A 20,647-nucleotide genomic window follows, 5' to 3' on the forward strand; every position below is an offset into this window, starting at 1 on the left:
CTGTAAGAAATGAGCCTGTTTATTACAACGAGGAACTAGGGCCAATTGGAAAAAAGTTTAAAAAATTTTTTATGAGATTGTCATGCATTTACAAATATTAAGTGATTAAAGAAGTTGTAAATTTCAAATTTAAAGTTGTACATTTGCAAGAAAAGTCAAATGTTAAAAAAAGGTGCAAATTGAGAATAAAATTATAAATACAAAACAAAGTCAAATAAAAAAAGTGTAAATTAATGAGAAAATTAAAAAATCTACAAGAATAAAGTCACAAATTACAAAAAAAAGGAATAAATTGACTAATTTTAAGTCATATATTTATATATGTATTTATATGAGAATAACGCCAGTTCATTTAAAAGGAAAATTAATGAGAATTAAATATAAATCTTCAAAAATAAAGCCATGAAAATATTTAATTTGCAAAAATAAAATCAAGAAATTAAAAGAATTTTTTATTTTTTTACAAAATTGAATCTATGGGAATAAAGTCATAATTATGAGAATAAAGTCTTAGATTCATGAGAATTAAGTCATAATATATCTTTTTTAATATGTAAATTTAATAGAATTAGTTAATTCACAAGAATACACGTGACGTGAACCATTGATTATGCAAAGGTACTTAAAAATGCTTTGCAATTCAGTGATTTTTATTGTTCTTTTTTTTTTTTTTTTTAAAAATGTACTTAAGAAAAAGGGAAAATGCAAAGCTTAAATTATGAAAAAAAAATTCTCTTGGGAAAATGATTGTATTCAATAATGACCTTCCAGGGCTTCCATACAGAACTATTATCCTCACATTCAGATTATTTTCAGCTTGTAATATGTTTTTTCAAGGATAAATCAAACCAACACAGAGAGAAGATTTAAAGTTTTATTTCCTCTTTAAGACAAAGACAAAAAACAAGATTCATTTTGCATAACAGTAGTACAGCAGCGGCCGAGGGTACAAAACGCTTTTTATTGTTTTTCAGTGTAAAAATAACTCTACTCATACCTCACACCTGTGCCGTCCTCTCGTAGTGCAAACGCTTCAAATAAAAGTTAGGCACATGATGGATACGATCGCAGTTCAATTACACTTAAGTGCTGATGATGATGATGACGAAGAGTAAAACACGGCTCTGAATTCCTCTTTTTGTCGTAAGCGCGTGGGTTTCCCCGTTTGGTGACGTTAGAGACGGTCCGAGGAGACGATGAAGAGCTGGAGATTAAAAAACAGGAGGACGGTCAGACGTCCTCTTCGTAGCCGTTAGCTTGATTCAAATAAAACCTACAGAGATCTACGTCACTGACGGTTCATCAGCGTCTCCACTAAGTGCAACTGAGTTTAATACTATCTCAAAAACAAGACAATGCAAGCTTATGGTCCCAAGCTAGCATCCTCCTCCTCCTCCTCCTCCTCCTCCTCCTCGATGCTTCTGCTTGTAAAATCTGAGCGAGTGTCCAAGTGGCAACTTGACATCTTTCTACTTTTAAAAGGAAGAAATAAAAATAAACCTAGCTCCAAATAAAAAGTCAGATATTTCCCAGATGTACATATGATACAAATAAAAATAAATATCAGCTCTGTTTTTATTCTAGGCAACGTTTTCCATTCGTCCAGAAAAATAAAGGTTCGACGAGCGACAGTCGTTCTTCTCCGTCTGACACAGTGCAGCTTATTTTTCACAAAGTCCTCCCCCGTCATCAGGACGCCAGCACGCCGCGCCGGATGATGTCCGAGCCGTAGCGGCGAGCGAGAGACGACTCCCCCCTCAGCTGGTGGGAGTGGCATCGCTTCAGGCAGGGCTCCACCTCGCCGTCGCTCTCCGTCCCCGTGCGGAGCCTGGTGCGGGAGTTTGGCGTGCTGATTGGATGCCTCAGCAGCGGGGCCTTGTGATGCTCCTCCTCCTCCTCTTCCTCCTCCTTCGCCGTCAGAGGTCTTTCGTTCCTTTTAGGGATCCTGAACTTCCCCCAGCCTCTGAGGTACCCGCCCACCTGTCTGCTGGGCGTGTGCGAGCCGTTGGCCTTCCTCGGCCAGCCGTCGGACTCGGCGGGGGTTCTCCTCACCATCCCGTCCTCCGTGAAGTAGTCGTCGGTGTCGGAGCTGCGGATGTCGACCAGCCGGATGGACACCGTCTTCTCCAGATGCTTCGACGCGAGCTTGTTCTTCCCCTGGCTCGGGAAACTCTCCGCCGCATCGCTCTTCCTCTTCCTCCTCCTCTCTTCTTGCTCGTGGTCGTCTCGTTTCCGTCTGGCCAGAGCCTCGTGCTCCGCCTCCCGTCTGGAGCCTTTCCTGTTCTCGGGTTTGTGCGGCTTGGCGGTCACCGTTTCCTGAAAGGTCTCTGGGAACTGGAGCTCGGGGCTGATGTCGGGGTTCAGGACGTCGGCTTCGCTCGCGGTCTCAGACTTCTCGTTTTCTCTCGTCTCTGGCGGTTTGCTCTGGCTGTCCCTCCTGTGCGCGTGCGGCGGTGGGGAGTCCCAGAGGCCTCTCCTGTCGCTGCTTTTCCGTCTCTCCTGCTTCAAGGAGCCTCGTTTGGTTTTGAGCCCAGACTGGCTCCACGAGGAGCGGGACTGGGCGCCCTGAGAGGATAACCAGCTTAGAGAGAAGAGCTTCTCCAGATCTTTTGCTGAAGGATCGCCTGAAACACACCAGGTGAGAGGTCAGCGGGTTCTCACAGCGGCGGCGTGATATTTCTGCAGAGCTTTGATAAAACCATCTCACCTTTGAGCAGCTCGTGGTCCAGGAGTCGGACCTGGTGCTGGAAGATCTGCTCCTGGACTCTCCACATGGAGCGCTTCATCTTCTCCCTCCGGGTCACCATGTAGGTCAGGTTACGGACCTGAGGAGCAGCAGAAGCTTCTTTAGACGGACAATCACAATCATCACTTCTTCAGTTGATTAACAGGAAGTTCCTGCTCTGACTCTAACAGGAAGAACATGATGAGCTGATTTATGGGCTAAAAGGTAGAGTCTGAAGATATATGTCAACTTTTACAGGAATAATCTGCTCTATACATGTGTGTCTGTATCTGCCTCAACCCCCTCCTCTGCCTGGATGTTGATGTTTTGGTTGTTTCTGAGCATTTTTGGGAGGAGAAGAAGATGCATCACTAAGAAAGAAAGAAAAAGTGAAGCTAAAGTGGAGGTTGTCTCTACTTTCACTTGCTTTCAGGAACTTGTAGAGCAGCACGGGATGAAAAGCGATGCGACTTAGCTTTCTGCTAACCAGGTATGTGTCAGAACAGGACAGAAATATGGAAGTCTCATGTGTCTCAAAAAAAAAAAAGTTATTTGATCATCAACGCGATATCAGCATCTAAAAGCACCCAGTGACTTTCAAAATAAAACACATTGTGTCCAAACCAGATGGTTTTTATCTCGACTACAACAACAAACAGACACAATAAGAGGAACCAGACCAGGAGTCAACAGGTCTGAGGTTTTACAGCCCAACATGAACCAGAAGAGGATCAGTATTGGGGTGGGAATCCTGAGGAACCTGATATGAGCCGGACTGGTGTAACCCTGGCATTAGGCCTCTCTGTTTTAACGAGCCTCCAGGATGTGAAACCACTTTTTTTGGACTGATATTGAGGCCCAATCCCAACTCTGCCCCTTAGCCGTCTGACTAATTTCCCATGCTATGGATATTTTTAAATCAGTTATCCAATCCTTTGCTCCTCCACGTGAACATTAGCCATGTTTGGAATTGACTTCACTACAATGAACTGCATTTCATGAATGAAGCTACATTAGCTACAGAAGCTATGATTAGCTAACGTGTGTTAACTTTTGAAGTGAATAAACAGTCACTTTGCCTACGACACAGCCAGAGAGTGGCTGGAGAAATTGATGTAGCAGGAATCGAATACAGAGGACCAAAACTGCCAAAATTAAAAAGCGAAAATTTACAAAAAAATGTATACATGAGTGAATAAATAAATAAATATGCCCTTTTATTTACTTATCTATTTATATTCTGTTACCACATTTATATTTATTTTTACTTTTATTTATTTATCAAAATATATTTTTTTATTTTGGTTTTTATTTTCATTTTTTTATTTTTATTTACTTACATATGTATATGCTTTTTAATTTTTTTTATTTATTTACTTACAAATGTTTATGTATTTTTTTAATTTTTAATTTTTTTACTTACACATGTATATGCTTTTTTAATTTTTTTTATTTATTTACTTACAAATGTTTATGTATTTTTTTTATTTTTTTATTTATTTATTTATTTACTTACATATGTATATGCTTTTTTATTTTTTATTTATTTATTTACTTACATATGAATATGCTTTTTTAATTTTTTTTATTTAGTTACTTACATATGTATATGCTTTTTTTTATTTTTTATCATTTTTTTACTTTTATTTATTTTTTTAATTTTGGCAGTTTTGGTCCTCCATAATTGAGTGGTGTCTAGTTTCTGAGAGATGTGTTTTCATCCATTCCCCTCGACCCTTAAAACAGAGGGCCCAGGGGAAAGAGGAGGTGAAGGAGTAAGATGAAGGGGGGAGAAATGACAGTTGAAATTGACCCTGACTGTACGTTTTGACTTTTACTGCAAAGCTGCATAAAATCTTCACAACCAACAGTTTTCTCTACGATCAGGAAGCTACGCCTGGACTCAGTCTTTTTCTGATTCAGGATGGGAAACCTGACGCTTGATTTTTTTAATACTCTAGATAAAAACAGTTTCACGCTTCTGTAACATTTGACCTAAAAGCAACTTTTCCACAAACTACAGAACAAACGTTTATTTTAAAGGTGTGTTTTGGTCACTGCCTCAGGTGAACAAAGGACCTACCCGCTCCAGGTCCTGACGGAGGTGAGTGAAGAGCTGCAGACGCCGCAGCAGCACCTCCTGCTCGCGGCGTGCCAGGCTCTCCTCCTCGTCCTTCTTGGGCGTGAGGAGCGGCTGGTTGAAGTTGGCTTTGCGTTTCAGTTTCCAGTACTGGAAGACGAAGTCCACCACCTCTGGGAGCAGCTTCAGCTGCCCGGCCACCTCCTCCACCTCCACGAACTGGTAGAAGTCCTCCTCCATGGCCTGCAGCTTCAGCTTACGGAGGTTGACCCTCTTCTCCTGCTGCCGGCTGCTGAGCACCTCCAGGTCTTCAGGAGCCCTCACGGGGAGCTGAGGAGCCGTGCAGGGGGAGGGGGAGGAGGAGGAGGTGGTGGTGTCCTCCTCCCCTCTCACCCTGCCTCTCCTCTTGCCCTTCTTGTCTCTGGCGCTCTCCTTCTCCTCCTCGCCTCCTGAGTCTCGGTCCCTGGACTCGGCGCCCTCGAGCCCGGAGTGTTTGGGGCAGTAGGACTTGAACTTGACCTCGTCGTCCTCCGTGAGGATGGTGTTCATCTCAAGGCTGGCGTGGAGGCCGCACGTCACGTGGAAGGCAGTCCGGCAGTTTTTCGCTGAGCACTGCAGAAACAAACACAGAGTGGTTTGTTTGTTGGACGATCTCACGTTATGAAAACTCTTCATTGTTATTATTCTAATATTATTATCAGAGCATCATGACCGGCAGTTTTTTCTCCAGCTGTCTGTCTCCCAACTTAAAAGGAAAGATAAAAAGCCAAAATTATTTGTGTTATCGTTCCAATCTTAATTTTTGAACTCCAGCACCTAAAATATATCAAAAATAAATTATTTATTTCAAATAATAAGTCTCTTAATGAACGTGCCCGGCCATGCTCCATCTCTGCCTATTCAAACCACATTTTCATTCCTTGTTATTTGCAGTACAAATCATAAAATTTAAATTAATTTGCTTTAATTATAAAATCAACACTCGAAAACTGTAGTTTCTCATGCATTTTACCAACTCATGTCATTGAAAAATCAAGTGGTGAAAGTGAATATATGTTTTCAAAATGACGATTTTATGGCATTTTCAGAATGTAAACAAGAGGCGGCCATTTTTGGTCAATTTCATGAAGAGAAGTAGTTTTGTTGTTTTCAATCACTGTACAAAAATTCAATTTTGCAGAAAAACACTGATACAGCATTTTGCTTTCCAACACTTAGACACAATGGTGGATAAAAACCTTATTCAGACTGCATTTATTATCATTATTTTTTAAAATAATTTCACGCTTTTCTCCTTTTATATGCTAACAGCTTTGTGCGATCTAACAAGGGTTTAAAGGGTCAAAGTCTGAATCTGAATGAAAATGAAATTTTAATTCAACAAAAACTGGAACGTATTAAAAAAAATCAAGTGCTGAAAGTGAAAAAATGTTTCAACTTATGACTTTTATAGCATTTTCAGAATGTAAACAAGAGGTGGTCCCTTTTGGACGATTTTATGAAGAGGGGGAGTTTTAATGTTTTTCAATCACTGCACGAAAAAAAAAAAGATTTTAATCAATGACTGTATTATTGTTTACACAAGACTTATTGGTGGCACTGAGAATATATAAAAATGTGAACTTTCAGGGTTTTTTCCAACAGGCACATTTCCCCAACAAACTGGTATTTGAAGGGTTACAAATAAATTTAAATATGTAGAATTTTTACACTTTATGACAAGTTGGTTAAAAAAACAATGCAGTAAAGTAGCAAAAAAAACAGACAAATTTAAAAAGATAATAAAATAAAATAAAGAAAATAACTAAAACAATGTGAAGAAATCGTGTAAAAAAAACAAAAAAAACCTTAAAGTTTGAGCATTGTGAAAGAAAGAAAAATCATTAATACTCAACTGTTGAATTAAAACAAATTAAGTTTGCTTACAGTTCAAACTAATGTGTTCGTTTACAAATAACAGAATCTATTTTTTTCATTTTTTGAATTAATTTTGCTTTGCTTTAACTGATGGAGTAATTTCAAATTGATCAAATATTTATTCATTTATGATTCCTTTATGCACCTTTAACATTTTATCACATTTCTTTATCACGTTATGCAGACAAACAACAAACAAAGCGAACAGAGACCAAAGTGCTGTAGAGATTAAAATCAGCAAAAACAACAGGATAAAATGCTTTGATACACAAAAAAATCATGAAACTGGAGCAAATATTAAATGAAATGAAATATATCAAAATAAATTAAAATTTTATCAGAAATTATGCAAGATGAACGTCTGTTTTCGTGATAACCTCTATCAAATACCAGGTTGTTAAAAGGTAAAGACGCTTACCGTCTGCCTCTTTTATTTTTCTGTTTTGAGTCGTCTACACAGCTCATCAACAACATATTGTGATCAGTAATATTTACAGTCATCTTTTATTGTTTATTTATCTACATAACGGCACGTGACTATTTTTGTTTGACCAAAACTCACTGAATAAAAAAGCATAGAAATAAAATACTTTTCCACTTGGTCTCTCATTCATTTCTACTTCAGTTTGGCTTGGTTTAAAGGCTATCTTTAAGTCATTTCTACCTCTAACTAAACTGTGATTAAATGTGACAATGAAACTTCTGACTCTGTTCATGAGTCTGTTTTTTGTGCTGACTGCTCAGACGCCGTTTTTCTTCATCTTTCACCTCTCAGAGAAGTTTCTGCTCGCGCTCTGCTCTTTTCACGTCTCATTAATCGTATCTGTTTCTGCGCCGTGAGTGAAATGTGAGCTGCGCTGACTCTACCTGTATGCACGCTCCCGTCTTCTCTTTGCACAGGCAGCAGATCAGAGCCCATCTGTTGCTGGGGATCTGGGACACGTTGGTGATTGGCTCCATCTTCTCTGGATTGCCGATGCTCACCTGCAGGGCACATTGAACATCACGGTGTGAAGTGAAGAGAAAGACAGAGAGGCGTGTTGGTTGCATTTCAGCACAGGTCACAGAAATGGATCTTTGCAAACACTTTAGTCAAAAATAGCTGCTTGAAAACCGTGGGGAAAGTGACAACGCAAAAAGCAGAGACTGAAAACGGGTAGACGACTTCTCTTCACCTCTGGAATCCACAAGGCACAGCTAACGTGGACCCACTTGGTCCCGCTCCGGGTCGGCTTCATGGCTCCCCCTTTCTTGGGACACAACTGGCACTTTGGCAGGATGCCGAGAGCGCAGATCCGGCATAGCCAGCTGCCTTTGGGGACTTTCTGGATGCCGTAACAGGCCTGAGGAGAAACGCAAACGGACGACAGCTCAGCCTCCACAGAAAGAGTGTTTTTACTAAGAAACTGCAGCAGCAGCTCGGCCGTAACGTCAGATACGCTGAATAAATCACTTAAATCTCATGAAGTGATGTGTTGAGCCTGAGTGAGTCGTTGACCTCTGACCTGATGCACGCAGATGTTGCACTTGTCGCAAAACACCATCTCGTTGTTGTCCTCTCCGTCAGGCGACTGGCAGACGTCGCACACCACATCCTCGTCGTACTCGATGCCCAGCCCTTCCTCCGTCTCCATGGCGTGTGTCATGTTGTCATGGCAGCAGCGCTCAAACTCCTCCATCACGCGCTCCATGGTGATCTCGTCCAACGGCGGCAAGGCTGGAGAAGCAGAAAGACTCTTTGTAAAACACGAACATCTGACGGATCAGATTCGTTTATAACTCACTGGATTTAATTTGAGTCACGGTGAATAATAATGTTTCTCTTCACTTAAGCTTTTAACAATTCGGTGCTTTCCACAAAACAATGAAATTACACTTAATCACAGGATCACAGTGTGAGTCATCAAACCATAACAAGTCTACACAGGGGGAGAGGTAACTGTAGTCAACACAAACATGTGGTGAAAGCAAAACAAGCAAAGCCTGGAGACTCGACACTGGAAAAACATTTAAGGATCAAAAACTGTGGCACAAAAAGAGAACGTGATCCGAAAAGGAGCTGGAAAATTTGTAAAAAAAAAAAAATATTATTGGAATAAAGAATTTTTATTTTTCTTACAGAGGGTATTGATGATTAAAGACACTGACACTAAATAAAATCACGTGTTAACATTTAGTTAAACTAAATCTTCATCCCATCTGTCAATAAAGCCTGCCACCGCTCTACTTCACCTCCTACAACATCAACAGCCCACCAACTTTCCATGCACCTGTGGCTAACCTCAAGTTTCACAGCCCTGGGGAGATAACTACATCTACAAAAAGACTAATCTAGAAGAAAATACATATTTTAATTCTGTGTGGATGGATTCATTTCACTGACAATGTGGCAAGAAATTAGCAAACAACAAAAAAAGATAAGTTGAACCATATTATCAATATATGTTGTCAAATTGAAGATATTTTTTTCCTTAGATTTAGATTTTTTTTTTTCAAATATATTCATTTTTTTTAGCATTTTTTTTTCAAAATTGTTTAATAATTTTTGCATTTCTTTTTTAATTTAAAAAACGATTAATTTTTGCAAACTTGATTTTTTTTTTACCTTTGAAACCTCAAATATATTTTTATTTTTATGAATTTAAAAAATTGCAAATTTTATTAGATTTCTAAAAAAAAAAGTTCTGAAATCTTGCCTTTTTTTTCAAATTTATCAAAAAATAAATTGCAAACATTAAATAATCTTTCTTACTTTTGTTTTCTTGATTGCTGCTGTGACTCCTGAATTTCCCCTCATGGATAATGAAGTCTTTTCTTTTCTATTCTATTCTATTTCTAAACAATTTCATTTAATTTAAAATATTGCTTGTTTCACAAATTTTTTACTAAAGTTTAACAACAAATTAGAATTTACACGCTGTATTATCTGTATTGTGAGGATAAAGTCGATTTTGTGGCCCTTAATTGCCTTTAATCCAGGTGAACTGATGTGAATTAGCTCCTATGAAAGTAAAGGTTGCAGACCCTTGAACATGATCAGAAAGAAGACGCCATCTTTAAGGATCCCTTTTGATCTGCAAAGGCTGAGAGTCCCTGAGTGATGGGATGTGTTAGTTACAGATGGGCTCATTCTGAAATCTGCACGCTTCATGTCTCTAAAATTCTCATTTCTACACACTGCACCTTCAACAACATCTTTAATATTTCTGCCTTCAAAAAATTCTGCGATATTTCTACAATTTTGTTGCCGTGTTTCTTGACTCTTATGGCTTTTCTTGCTATGTAACTGTTTCAATCTGAGCCCAAGTGTTGCGCTCTGGAGGCAGATGATGAGAAGGTTAGAGAGGAGGCCGCAAATCAGCAGCTCATGGTAAAAATTTGGATTAAATTAAAACAGGACGGATGCTGATGAAGTCAGACGTATCTTAGTTTTCTGGGTTCAATCATCTCTGGTTGCTTGGTATCATCAGGTGTGTATCGATATCTCACCCATCTCTGATAACTCCTGGTTGGCGGTCTGCAGCCAGGCCACGTCCTCCTCGTTGAGGTCATAGCGGCACATTCCATCCGCCAGCGTCCGAATGTCCACGTAGCCCAACGCTTCTGCGCCCGACGTCCGGATGAGCTTCTTTGGCCTGACGAACATCACCTCCTTTCCTTTTTCTGCCAGCACCCTGCACCGCACCAAGCACACACTTAACACTCCAGCATTTACTCTGCGGTGTTTCATGATTTACTGACTCCTGTGAGCGCCACAGGTGACACAGGTGAGAGGTTTTCTCTAAACCAACCTGACGACAGGCTGCGGGTTGGACTGAGGACTGACGGGGACCTGGACTCCTTTCTCCCACTCCTGCCGCCACGGATCAGCGAGGATGTAGTAGTCCTCGGGGTTCAGCTGGTACGAGTCGTGAACTTTCATGGCAGTGATCAGGTCCGTCCTGAAAACCTGCAGATACAGCACAAATTAACACATCGGCCAAACGCAACATGGATTATCAGAATAAAGTATCTACTAATTATGACTTCTTGACACTAATACAAGCTCAAAACAGGAGTATAATGAAGCTAATTTAAAAATCTGTCATCAGAATATTGATACACACAATTAAAAATGAACATGCTGATAAAAAACAAACAATCTTCCTTTTGCAGTTGCTTCATATCAGCGTTTGCAGGGTTAAAAACTACCACGTTGTGTTTAGTCAGCAGGCAAAATCCAGCCAATCAGGGGCCTGCTTGGACCAGCATCATTGTTTTGTTTTGATCTGATTGGCTCTGAGCTTGAGGGCGTGTACAGTGGCCTGCGGGCACCAAGTCCACAGACTGTACAGCAGATAACAGCTGGTAAGTTTCCGCCTAGAGGAGCCAATGTGTGATTGTGGTAGATAAAATGAATGTATGTCAATAAAGACGAAGGAGTGGTGCTTGTTTGAGAGCTTCTTCGGACTCAAAGTTTCAGCTGTATCAATAAAAAAGCATCAAATCATGAGAAAAGGTTAAGTTAAGACGTACCTCTGAGGGTTTCTGCCCAGTCCCCCTCCTGGGCTGTGACGAATGTTGGGACCAGCAGGTAGAATTACCTGAAGGAGGAACACCACAGCTTGTTAACGGCCTCTGCATTTCTTCTGTGTCTGCTCCAACCTCACATCCACAGATATATGCGTCTGGATTTCCCCGCTTTGTGTGGCTCATTTGAATAGCACTACTTGCATTTTCTGTTTTCAAATTTCGCTTCTTATTTGACGTTGGAGCAGTGATAAAATACCTGACGGGCAAAGCAGTTCACTGTAGACCTCCAAATCCTGAGAAATGGTTTTATTGTTCATTGAAGTGTTTACAAAACAAAACCTTGAACCACACCTCGGCTTAAAACCGCTTCAAGTGAGAGGTCAAGGTTTGTTTTTACACCAGATGACTCGTCAGATAAATTGGACGATAAGTCCATCCAAACAAACTGGTGACAGAGAGATGGAGGCTGCTATGATGTCTCTCCTGTCTCATCTCCTTTTCCTTCATCTGTCTCCCTTGATTTCCTTCCTGCACATAACAAACACATTTTCTGGCTCCAGACCGAAAACACGTTTAAAGACCACAGCTCTGTTTTATGGTTGTTAAAGATAACAGCTGACATTCCTCCCGGAAGTTTTAACGCTGCTTTGCTCTTTCAAGTGAAACTGAGGAAGGTGGCAGACCAGTACTGACCTCATTCAGGTCTATATTTGGATTCGGTATGAGTGAGTCAGCAGAGACATTACTTTGCTTACTTCCATTGTCGGACTCGTCGCTGCTGCTCGGGTGCCTGCTTCTCTTCATTGTTGTGCGTCGGCCAGGCTCCGGCTTAGGGACACTACGCTGCACAGAGGAGGATACAATATATAAGAAAGTGATGCAGATTTGTTGAGAAATGTTAATGAAAAAAAGGTCTGAATCAGGAAAAATACACAGATATTATACTAAAGCATAATAAACAGATGTGAACAGATGTATTGATGGAGAAAAGTTGCACATGTTTTTACTGCTTCTTGTTGCACATGTGTATTTTAATGTTCCAGATAAGGTGCAATCAATCAGTTAATAATGTAACCGTACAGTAAGTTGTACTGATTCATTAACTAGCATGAGAAATAGTAAAGTAGAGATGCACTTGTACACTATTATCAATTAATTATCTAGAATTTAAATGTGTAATGCTGTCACAAACTGCAGCCTTAACTGCTGCAAAGTAATTAAGATACTTTGACAATAATGGTTCTGTACCCTTCCATGAAGCTAGGGTATCGCGCTTCTTGAAACCTCTGATATGGAAATGAAAATATTAACATCTGTCTTCTGCCTTGCTTTAATGGGAAAGGGAAGCAGGGATAAGGCTCTCAGTGGAAGTTTGGGAAGAGATTTGCAGTTTTCAGTGTTCCCCAACAAATTTGATAAATTGACGAGAGCACTGTTGGAAAAATATTATTAGATACTTTAAGACCCCATATCAAGAAAAGTATAAGAACCCAAGTCCAACATGCTGGAGATAGCGTGGTTCAGGAGAGGCAAATCATTTTCATGTCTTCTGGGGCTGCCCCAAACTGAATTTGTACTGGGAGGATATCTACAAAACGCTTGAAAAAAATATTTAACACTCAAATAATACTGAATTTTGAAGGAATTCACCTTGGTAATATTGTTTCCATAAAAGATAGGAGTGAAAAAAAAGTTATTGCAGGTTCTCCTGGCAGCTAGCAAAAAGTCCATCACTAGAAAATGTCTCAATCCTCTACCACCTACAAGAGACGAGTGGTTTGAAATAATCTTAGAAATCTTTAAAATGGAGAAGTTGACCTGAATCTAAGGATTCAGAAAGATAAATTTTATCTCATCTGGAATAAGTGGATTGATTTTGTTACCCCATTTAGGGCAGACTTTGTCTGACCCCACGATCAGTTATTCTCCTCCAACCTCCTAAGTGAGAGACAATGTAAATGTAAACTCCCTTTGTTCATTTGTATATAGTTATTCATTTATATGAGCAATGTAACATATGTGGATATTATATGGCGATTTACACACGTTTAAAATGTAAACAGCAACAAGGAGAATATGTTTAATGGTATATTTTTGAAGAAGACACACATAAATTCTGTATATGTGTAAATACAAAAGACTGGAAAAGGACTTTGTATAAGAAATGCTTAATTGTTTATCAATGAAAATGTCTTTTCCAACAAAAAATAAAGAATTATAAAAAAACAAACCTTGCTTTAAAGGTTGTTTACATTTTTTATTTATTTTGGGGTTTATGTTATAACCTTAAATTGAGTATGAAGATGTTTTTTTATGTTAATTGGTCGAGGGACCTTATAACTCCTTGAAGAAAAATTGTTGAACCAAGCTAATGTGGTTACCTCACCAAAAGTACCACCAAAACAAACCATATTTTAATCATTCAACATGCAGTAACATCCTCAAAGTATTTGATTAAAGTTTAACACAATAAAACATTTGAAATACTCATACTAGTGCAAATAATGTTGAAAGGACTTCATGCTAACCACACCACAACTCTCTGATTCAGTCACATATCCTAAGGCCCAGTTTTCTAATTTGATGCTTAGTTATTTTAATGCTAAATAGCAGTGCTATCTTCACCTCTGAGCATTAAATTTTAAAATTAAAATTACAAAAAGACAGAAAATGTTTTTATGGCTTTTATTTAGTAGAATTTACATATTTTGTGCTTCAGAAAGTTTGTTTTCAAATATTTGCATTTCCTTCTTGTTTTGAAACTGAGGTATCTTTCCCACAGCTGACCTGTTTTCAGGATTTCTCGTCAAGTTAAATTAACTTGTTGCATGTGCAGATAACTTCACTAGTTTTTACAAATGTACTTATCAAATGCTTGTGCCTTGTATTTCGGCTCTCCTTTTTGCAGTGTGGTGACTGTGGTCTGCAGTGACACTCTACGATAAGCGGTGACAACAAGCAGCAACCACATTAAACACTAACAGAAAACAACATCCTGCACTGTTATGGGTTAGCATTGAAACATGCAAACACATCGACAAAGTCGAGAAACTGTATGAAGATATAAATATTCCACACATGGCACAGAGAGTGGACGAGTATGGAGAGGCTAGACCTTATTTTGGTTGGCTAGGCTAGTATTAGGCTAGCCCATGCTAGTGTGACGCCCCTTTTTCCAGATGGCTAACTAGCGGCTAACTGTAGCAACCAGGCTAAGCAGTTACTGCATTTTATGTTGCTTTGGTGACCCCAGAACACAACGGGGAGTTTCCCTGTTGTTATATAAGAATTATCATTTACTTTCAAGCACTTTCAATTCAGAAAACAAATTGTAGCAGGCTACCGAGATAGCAAGTCTCCCACTACCGTTATGCAACATGCGGGCCCACCCACACCCGGCAACACGAGTGGAAATGTTATTTATGAGTAAAGTACTTTTTCTTCAAGCTTCATAGTACATATCAGTCCCATTGTGATATTTTAAAATTGACAGAAATATATCTTCCATAACGATAAACATGCCTGTTTTTATGCAACGTCAGTCTCACGTTATTCTTGGCTGACGTTGATGGTTAGCAACATAGGCTAGGTGGTTAGCTGGAGGCTACACGTCTGTTAAAGTAGTTTTAGCTTTAGCTACTGCTAACATAAAGTTGCTCTACTTCAAACACACAGCCCCAGCCTGCTGTCTGTCAAAGGTTAAGGGTTAATGACTGATTTATTTAACGCCAGCGTAAACACATACATGGAAAAAATAATAATCAATACATAAATGTTGTTGTGCTATCTTTGGTGCACGGTGTGGTTTTTTTAACCAGCGCTCCACTGGCTGAGGTTAATCTTTGGCGCCATTTTAAATGACGATGTCGCGTTTTCCTAGCGGACTGCTAGTGCGACCATACCAGAAATATAAACTCCTTCAAATAGCCCAAAGAGAACACTTTGAGAGAACTGCACATGATAGAAATACGTGTAGAGTTGACAATAAATTTGACAGTACGTACAGAGCACGCCAGGCAGATGCAAGCCGGTGTTTGAGTTAGATTTGAAGCGCAGTTTTTGCCGTGAGTTCCGCTTGACCCGCATTCCACATACACAAACACAGAGCGGCGGCCGGGGAGGAGGTTACCGAGCCCGGCCTGTAGTTCCACCTGGAGACCGCTGGATGGCAGCAGAAAGCGTTTCACCCGTACACTGTGTGATATATAAAGTTATGATGCCGGCCCACAGAAGCCAGCGCTGGTCACTTTATGTGTTAAAAATCAACAACCGCCACGCCCTATCTGTGGAATAAATAATAAGATATATACAAAAAAACAATTCGAAAACTAAAAAGTTTAAAGGTAAATAGCCTACTTCTAAATTAAAAAGGGGATTTTAAACTTTTTTTTTTTGCTTTATAATAACCTGTTGGTGGATTACATTATATGTCCTCAAAAAAAAAGTTATATTTAGAAGAACTTAAATAATCAAAAAAAAAAAAAAAAAAAAAGTGAAACGGGACGGATTTGAAATACTCCCTATGTTTTGTTTTGTTTTGAATTCACTTAATGACATTGATATCTGTGATTTTTACCCTGTTTTAAATTATTTTGTAATGAGTGGTCAAATTAAAGTGTCAAGCCCTGTCAAACTTAAGCATCTTAAAATAACTAGTATTATTAAAAAATACAAATGCTACTGAAAAGTTAACTAAAAGTCCTTTCTTTTATGTTTACAGCTTTTTACATGCAAATGTATTAATGTCAGTTAAATAAAGGACAGACTCTCTGTCACAGTTCTGGTATGATAGGATCTAACAATACAGTTTAAGCTGACAGCAATAATGAATTTGCATTTCAAACATGTATCAAAAATATTATTTCTTTAAAAGAAACAACACTGTCCATTTTATTTTATTTTTTTAATTCATGAAAAATTTGACTTTTACCACCCAAGAAAGCAATAAATAAATAAATAAATAAATAAATAAAATAAATTAAATAAATTTGAAAGTCAGTAAATTTGCCTTAATATTTAGATTATTATAAATAATAATAAAAAAACATTTCCGGTTAAAATGTGCATTTATGGTAAAACAACTCTTATTTTCAGCTTAAAAAGCTCTAATATAACTTGAAAAATGTCATCTCGGCTTCTGTCTAAATAAAACTTTTGAAATAATGAACAACTGAAAGAACAAATAAGAAGTTTTTATTTGGTTTTATTCAGAAAACGCATGCTACAAACGTGGTACAATAAGAAAAGGTGCTGAGTCAAAAAGGGACAGCTTCTTCATGCTTTCACACATCATTCATGCAAATCACAGCAATCCACACTCTCAGCTTGTCGCTGCATGTCCATTTTCTGGCGTTATCTAGAGTTTCTTAAAAGTGCTTCGAGCTGGGATCATGAACATGAACTGTAAACATACTGTTCTTGAGATTCAACATGTTTTTAAGCAGTACATCAAAGGTTTTCTCCTGAATGGGAAGGTCACACAGCTAACGGATAAAATGAGAAGGCTGGAGCTACCAGTAGTGAAGTGGTTGAGGTAAACTGAGGTTTTGATTTACATGCAGTCTGAGAGGGAACCTGAACACATCACAGTGGAAAGAAAGGCTCAGAGCACACACACACACACACACACACACACACACACACACACACGGGACAGGTTTTATCCAGCTCAGAATTCAGGGTTGTCTGAAATTATATTAAGATGATTGTTAAGTCGTACCAGTCCATGATTGTTTCAGAATGTTAATAAAAAAAGTGTTGATACCCTGTAGGACTGTATTGTGAACAGCTGACATAAATAAATCATAAAACTATTAAAGCTCCTGTGAGAGACTTTCAGTTTGTGTTGATTTTGGTGCCCCCTTGTGGCAAAGCAGTAGCCCTTATCTTTGCTGATTTTGTCTTGTGGATTTGAGTTTTTTTTTTTTAGCATTTATATTTCTGCAGAGGCATAATTCACCTGTTTGAGTCTGTTTTATGCGTGGGAAAGAATCCTCACAGGAGCTTTAAGCTTGTAAACAGTGGGGTTTGGTGTTCTTCGCAGCTCAGTTTGGAAAAATAAAAGGATGTTAAAAAAAAGTTGAACACATTTTTTCTGTTCCAAAGTAATATCTTTAAAAGTCACAGATTAGTCATGTAAAAAATAATAAAAACAGTGTTTATATAAAACTTATAAAACTAATTATTTTGGACTCAGCTATTTAAATTTCTCCACAAATACTCCCTCGTATTCAGTTATTTTCCCTTTTTACTTTCTTGCATAAATGAGAATATTGTGAGCTCTCGTTTCTGTTAGCCTAGCTTAGCATAAAGACTGGGAATAGAAAATTTTGGGCAAATAAATACATATAAAACACATTTAAAGGTAATCATAATCCGCGGGAACTAAATTGGCATCTTTGATTTTTCAGTTGAAACATTTTAACATCCCCCTTTGATTCTTTTCGAGGCCTTAAAGGACAAACTTCCCTTTGCTTTCCTAGACGTGAAGGTTGCTCGATTGTTCCGCCCTGGGTTTGAGCTCATCCGGTCGCCAGGATGGCGTCGTAGGACTTCCCGGTCCGGCACACCTGGACGTTGCTGAAGCCGGTCTTGGTGAGCATGTGCGTGTACTCTGACGGGGGACGCTCCCGACCCTCTGCCTGCACCAGCATGTTGAGGGAGAAAATCTGAGCCATGATGGGTCCTCGTCTGTTCTCGAACAGCATGGCCTCCACCACCAGGACCCCACCACCTACCAGAACCACAAACAGGTTAAAGAAAACTAAACTAACTAACTAGAGAAAGAGTACAGCTCTGCACAGGTCAAGGGGAAAAATCAAACACTGATACAAACACAGACCAACCTGGTTTGCAGGAGTCATGAATCTTCTTGAGCAGAGTCAGACACTTCTCTTCAGGCCAGTCATGGATGATTCTGGCGAGCACGTAGAGGTCAGCGGGAGGGATTTCACCACTGAAGAAATCTCCTGTGAAAGAACAGTCAGTAATCAATCATGTCACACTGCCTCCCTCTTTAATGAAGGTGCACAAAGTCTGATGAACCTTTTAGCATTTTGTTTACGATATAACTTTTGTACCACATGTATTTGATAAATTGGGCTGTTTGGCAATGTTTTCCTTTTTTTCTCTTAGTAAATAAGTATTTTTTAATGCAAAAAAAGAGTAACAATTCAGATGTTGCTCTGACCGCAACTTCTTGAAAATAACGGATGATATTCCTAAAAATAAAGTGGATGATTTCATGACAGCAGTTATTTTGAAAAAGGCCAAAATACAACTTCAGCTTCCTGTAGTGGAATGATAATCTCAAAAAAAAAAAAATAAATAAACTATTGGGATATGAGCCAATAATTCATTTTGTTGAAAGGTTAAAGGTCATTGTAAGTCATACAATAATTATCTACACAAGAAGTTTTTCCAAATTCATATGATTGTGATTGAAAAAATTGATATCTTAGTTTTTTATTTTCAAAAAAAAATTGCTAATATTAAAAAAAAGTTTTAAAAAATTCCAAAAAGTTTTGAAAAATTAGATTTTAAAACTCTTGTAAAATGAGTGAATTTTTTGCAGATTGTTGATTTTATTTTCAAAACTTTGCAAAAAAATCTTTAAAAAAAATAAATAAATATGCATTAAAAAATAATAAAATAAAATAAATTAACAAAAATAAAAAAATGCATTCAAAATAATAAAATAAAATAAATTAACAAAAATTAAAACAAAAAATTGAAATTTCAAAAAGTTGCAAAAATGAAGAAGAAAAAAAAGAAATTCCATATTATATGTGATCATATCATTTTTGATGGGTATAATTCCAAGATCATCTCTTAAGGGGACTATTAAGTATTAACTAAACAGGATTTCTTCCCTGGACTTGTACCTGCTATTTATCCCAAAAACTTAAACAGAAATTGGGAAAAACATGAAACTCAAGGAGCTGCTATCATTCAGTAATAAAACAAAGATATATGAATCGGATTCTCTTGTATTTTAGTTTTTAGCTCATCTGGCTGCAAAGCTGACTCCATGATAGTCTCTTCTCTTTGAAAATGCCAGTTTTTGTGAATTACACTTTGGTTTACTCAGGTCTTGTTTTGAAAAATATTTTTTTTTATCTCAGTGAGACAAACTTAAATAAATAAAGGTTAAATAAATGAATAAAAAGCACATTCAAAAACCAAAGGATCTCTTTCAGCCCACCTTTTTGAAACATAATTGTGTCGTCCTCCTGGGAGAAATGTTTTTGAGCTGTTTCCACGACCTGTGGGAGGTCAAATACGGTCACAGAGGAGGACGGATACGCCTTCGCCATCTCACGGGCCAGGGCACCAGTGCAACCTGGGAGAAAATACATGTATAGATAAGAAATAGTTTTTATGTGCCCTTATTTTGAGCAAAGAAACTTCGGGAAACTCATTCCCATTTTATTATGGTTTGGACCTGAAAAATCCTGCAGACATGACTATTGACCCCTCACCTCCAAGATCCACGATGTCTCTAAAACACGAGAGGTTGAACGCAGTCACGATGTCGTGCCCGTCCAGAACCCAGGAGGAGTTCATGAGACCCATGAACTTGAGCATCTCCTCCTCTGATCTGAGAACAGAGACCCACAAAATCTGAAGATCTCATCATAAAGACTTGTGATCCGACAAACTGGGTAATCTGAGTCAGCACCAACCTGTAGATCGCTTGGAAAACCTCCTCTGGTGGAAGCCCGAAGGTCTTTTCATTCTGGTTCTTCCCCTCCCTGCACGGTAGAAGTCAAACTCTCGTCACTATCCAAGAATATTCGGGATACATCATCAAAAAACGTGTGAATCTGACCTGACGGCGTCCACCATGTTGTTCCACAGAGGGTAGATGGTCTGTGATTGGTAGATGATCATGTCATGCAGAGACTTGGCGCTGCCTTGGGCCAGGTAGAGATTGGCCACATCACTGCTGCTGTACAAAGCTGTTTTATGGAGAGACAGTCACACTTAGCGACCGTAAACCAGCGGATCATCCACTCCTGACACTCCCCTGTTTCAGAATCTACATCACCTGTCCCATCTGTGGTCTCCACCTCCAGGATCTCGATGCCCACTAGTGCGTCCAGCAGCCTCTCCATCCCGTCCACGCTGGTGTTCAGCTCTCTGGCCACATGTTGGGCGCTCAGCGGCTCCTGGGACTTCAGCAGGAGGTCAAAGACGCCCAGTTCACAGGCTGAAAATATCACCTGAGGAGATTAATGCATCACTACATTAAGATCTGCTGTTTATGTGATACGATGGATGCTCCAGGACAGATGAAACTGCAATAAAAGCTTTTCTTTTATACCATTATGGACAAATAATTTGATTTTTTTTTTACTACTTTGTTTATAAGAAGATTTTCAATACCAGGTATATAGATAAAGAAAAAAAGC

The 20,647-nt window shown here is 38.8% G+C and overlaps 2 protein-coding genes across 5 annotated transcripts in view; both read right to left on the reverse strand.

The window, feature by feature from the left end:
• Positions 1–885: 885 nt before the first annotated feature.
• Positions 886–15,411, reverse strand: jade1 (jade family PHD finger 1). The gene is made up of 11 exons (XM_074692614.1): positions 15,239–15,411; positions 11,990–12,077; positions 11,238–11,305; positions 10,514–10,671; positions 10,212–10,396; positions 8,228–8,439; positions 7,898–8,065; positions 7,590–7,706; positions 4,809–5,417; positions 2,708–2,825; positions 886–2,624 (listed from the first exon to the last, which is right to left on the reverse strand). The coding sequence occupies exons 2-11, from the start codon at positions 12,036–12,038 to the stop codon at positions 1,690–1,692; spliced, it is 2,619 nt and encodes an 872-aa protein (XP_074548715.1). The 5' UTR covers positions 12,039–12,077; positions 15,239–15,411; the 3' UTR covers positions 886–1,689.
• A 1,803-nt stretch (positions 15,412–17,214) lies between these two features.
• The window catches only part of asmt2 (acetylserotonin O-methyltransferase 2), a 5,010-nt gene continuing 1,577 nt past the window's right edge, over positions 17,215–20,647 (reverse strand). For all 4 annotated transcript variants that reach the window (XM_074692902.1, XM_074692903.1, XM_074692899.1 and 1 more), the window contains exons 3-9: positions 20,284–20,458; positions 20,065–20,194; positions 19,919–19,987; positions 19,715–19,833; positions 19,438–19,575; positions 18,080–18,202; positions 17,215–17,967 (exon numbers count right to left, since the gene is read on the reverse strand). In XM_074692902.1, coding sequence (XP_074549003.1) covers positions 17,756–17,967; positions 18,080–18,202; positions 19,438–19,575; positions 19,715–19,833; positions 19,919–19,987; positions 20,065–20,194; positions 20,284–20,458 — 966 coding nt within the window. In that variant the 3' untranslated portion in view covers positions 17,215–17,755. The remainder of the gene's footprint in view (positions 17,968–18,079; positions 18,203–19,437; positions 19,576–19,714; positions 19,834–19,918; positions 19,988–20,064; positions 20,195–20,283; positions 20,459–20,647) is intronic.

This window comes from Halichoeres trimaculatus, unplaced genomic scaffold (assembly GCF_033239565.1).
Source record: "Halichoeres trimaculatus isolate MK-OKI-2021-1 unplaced genomic scaffold, fHalTri1.1 fHalTri1_scaffold_17, whole genome shotgun sequence".
Lineage (NCBI taxonomy): Eukaryota > Metazoa > Chordata > Actinopteri > Labriformes > Labridae > Halichoeres > Halichoeres trimaculatus.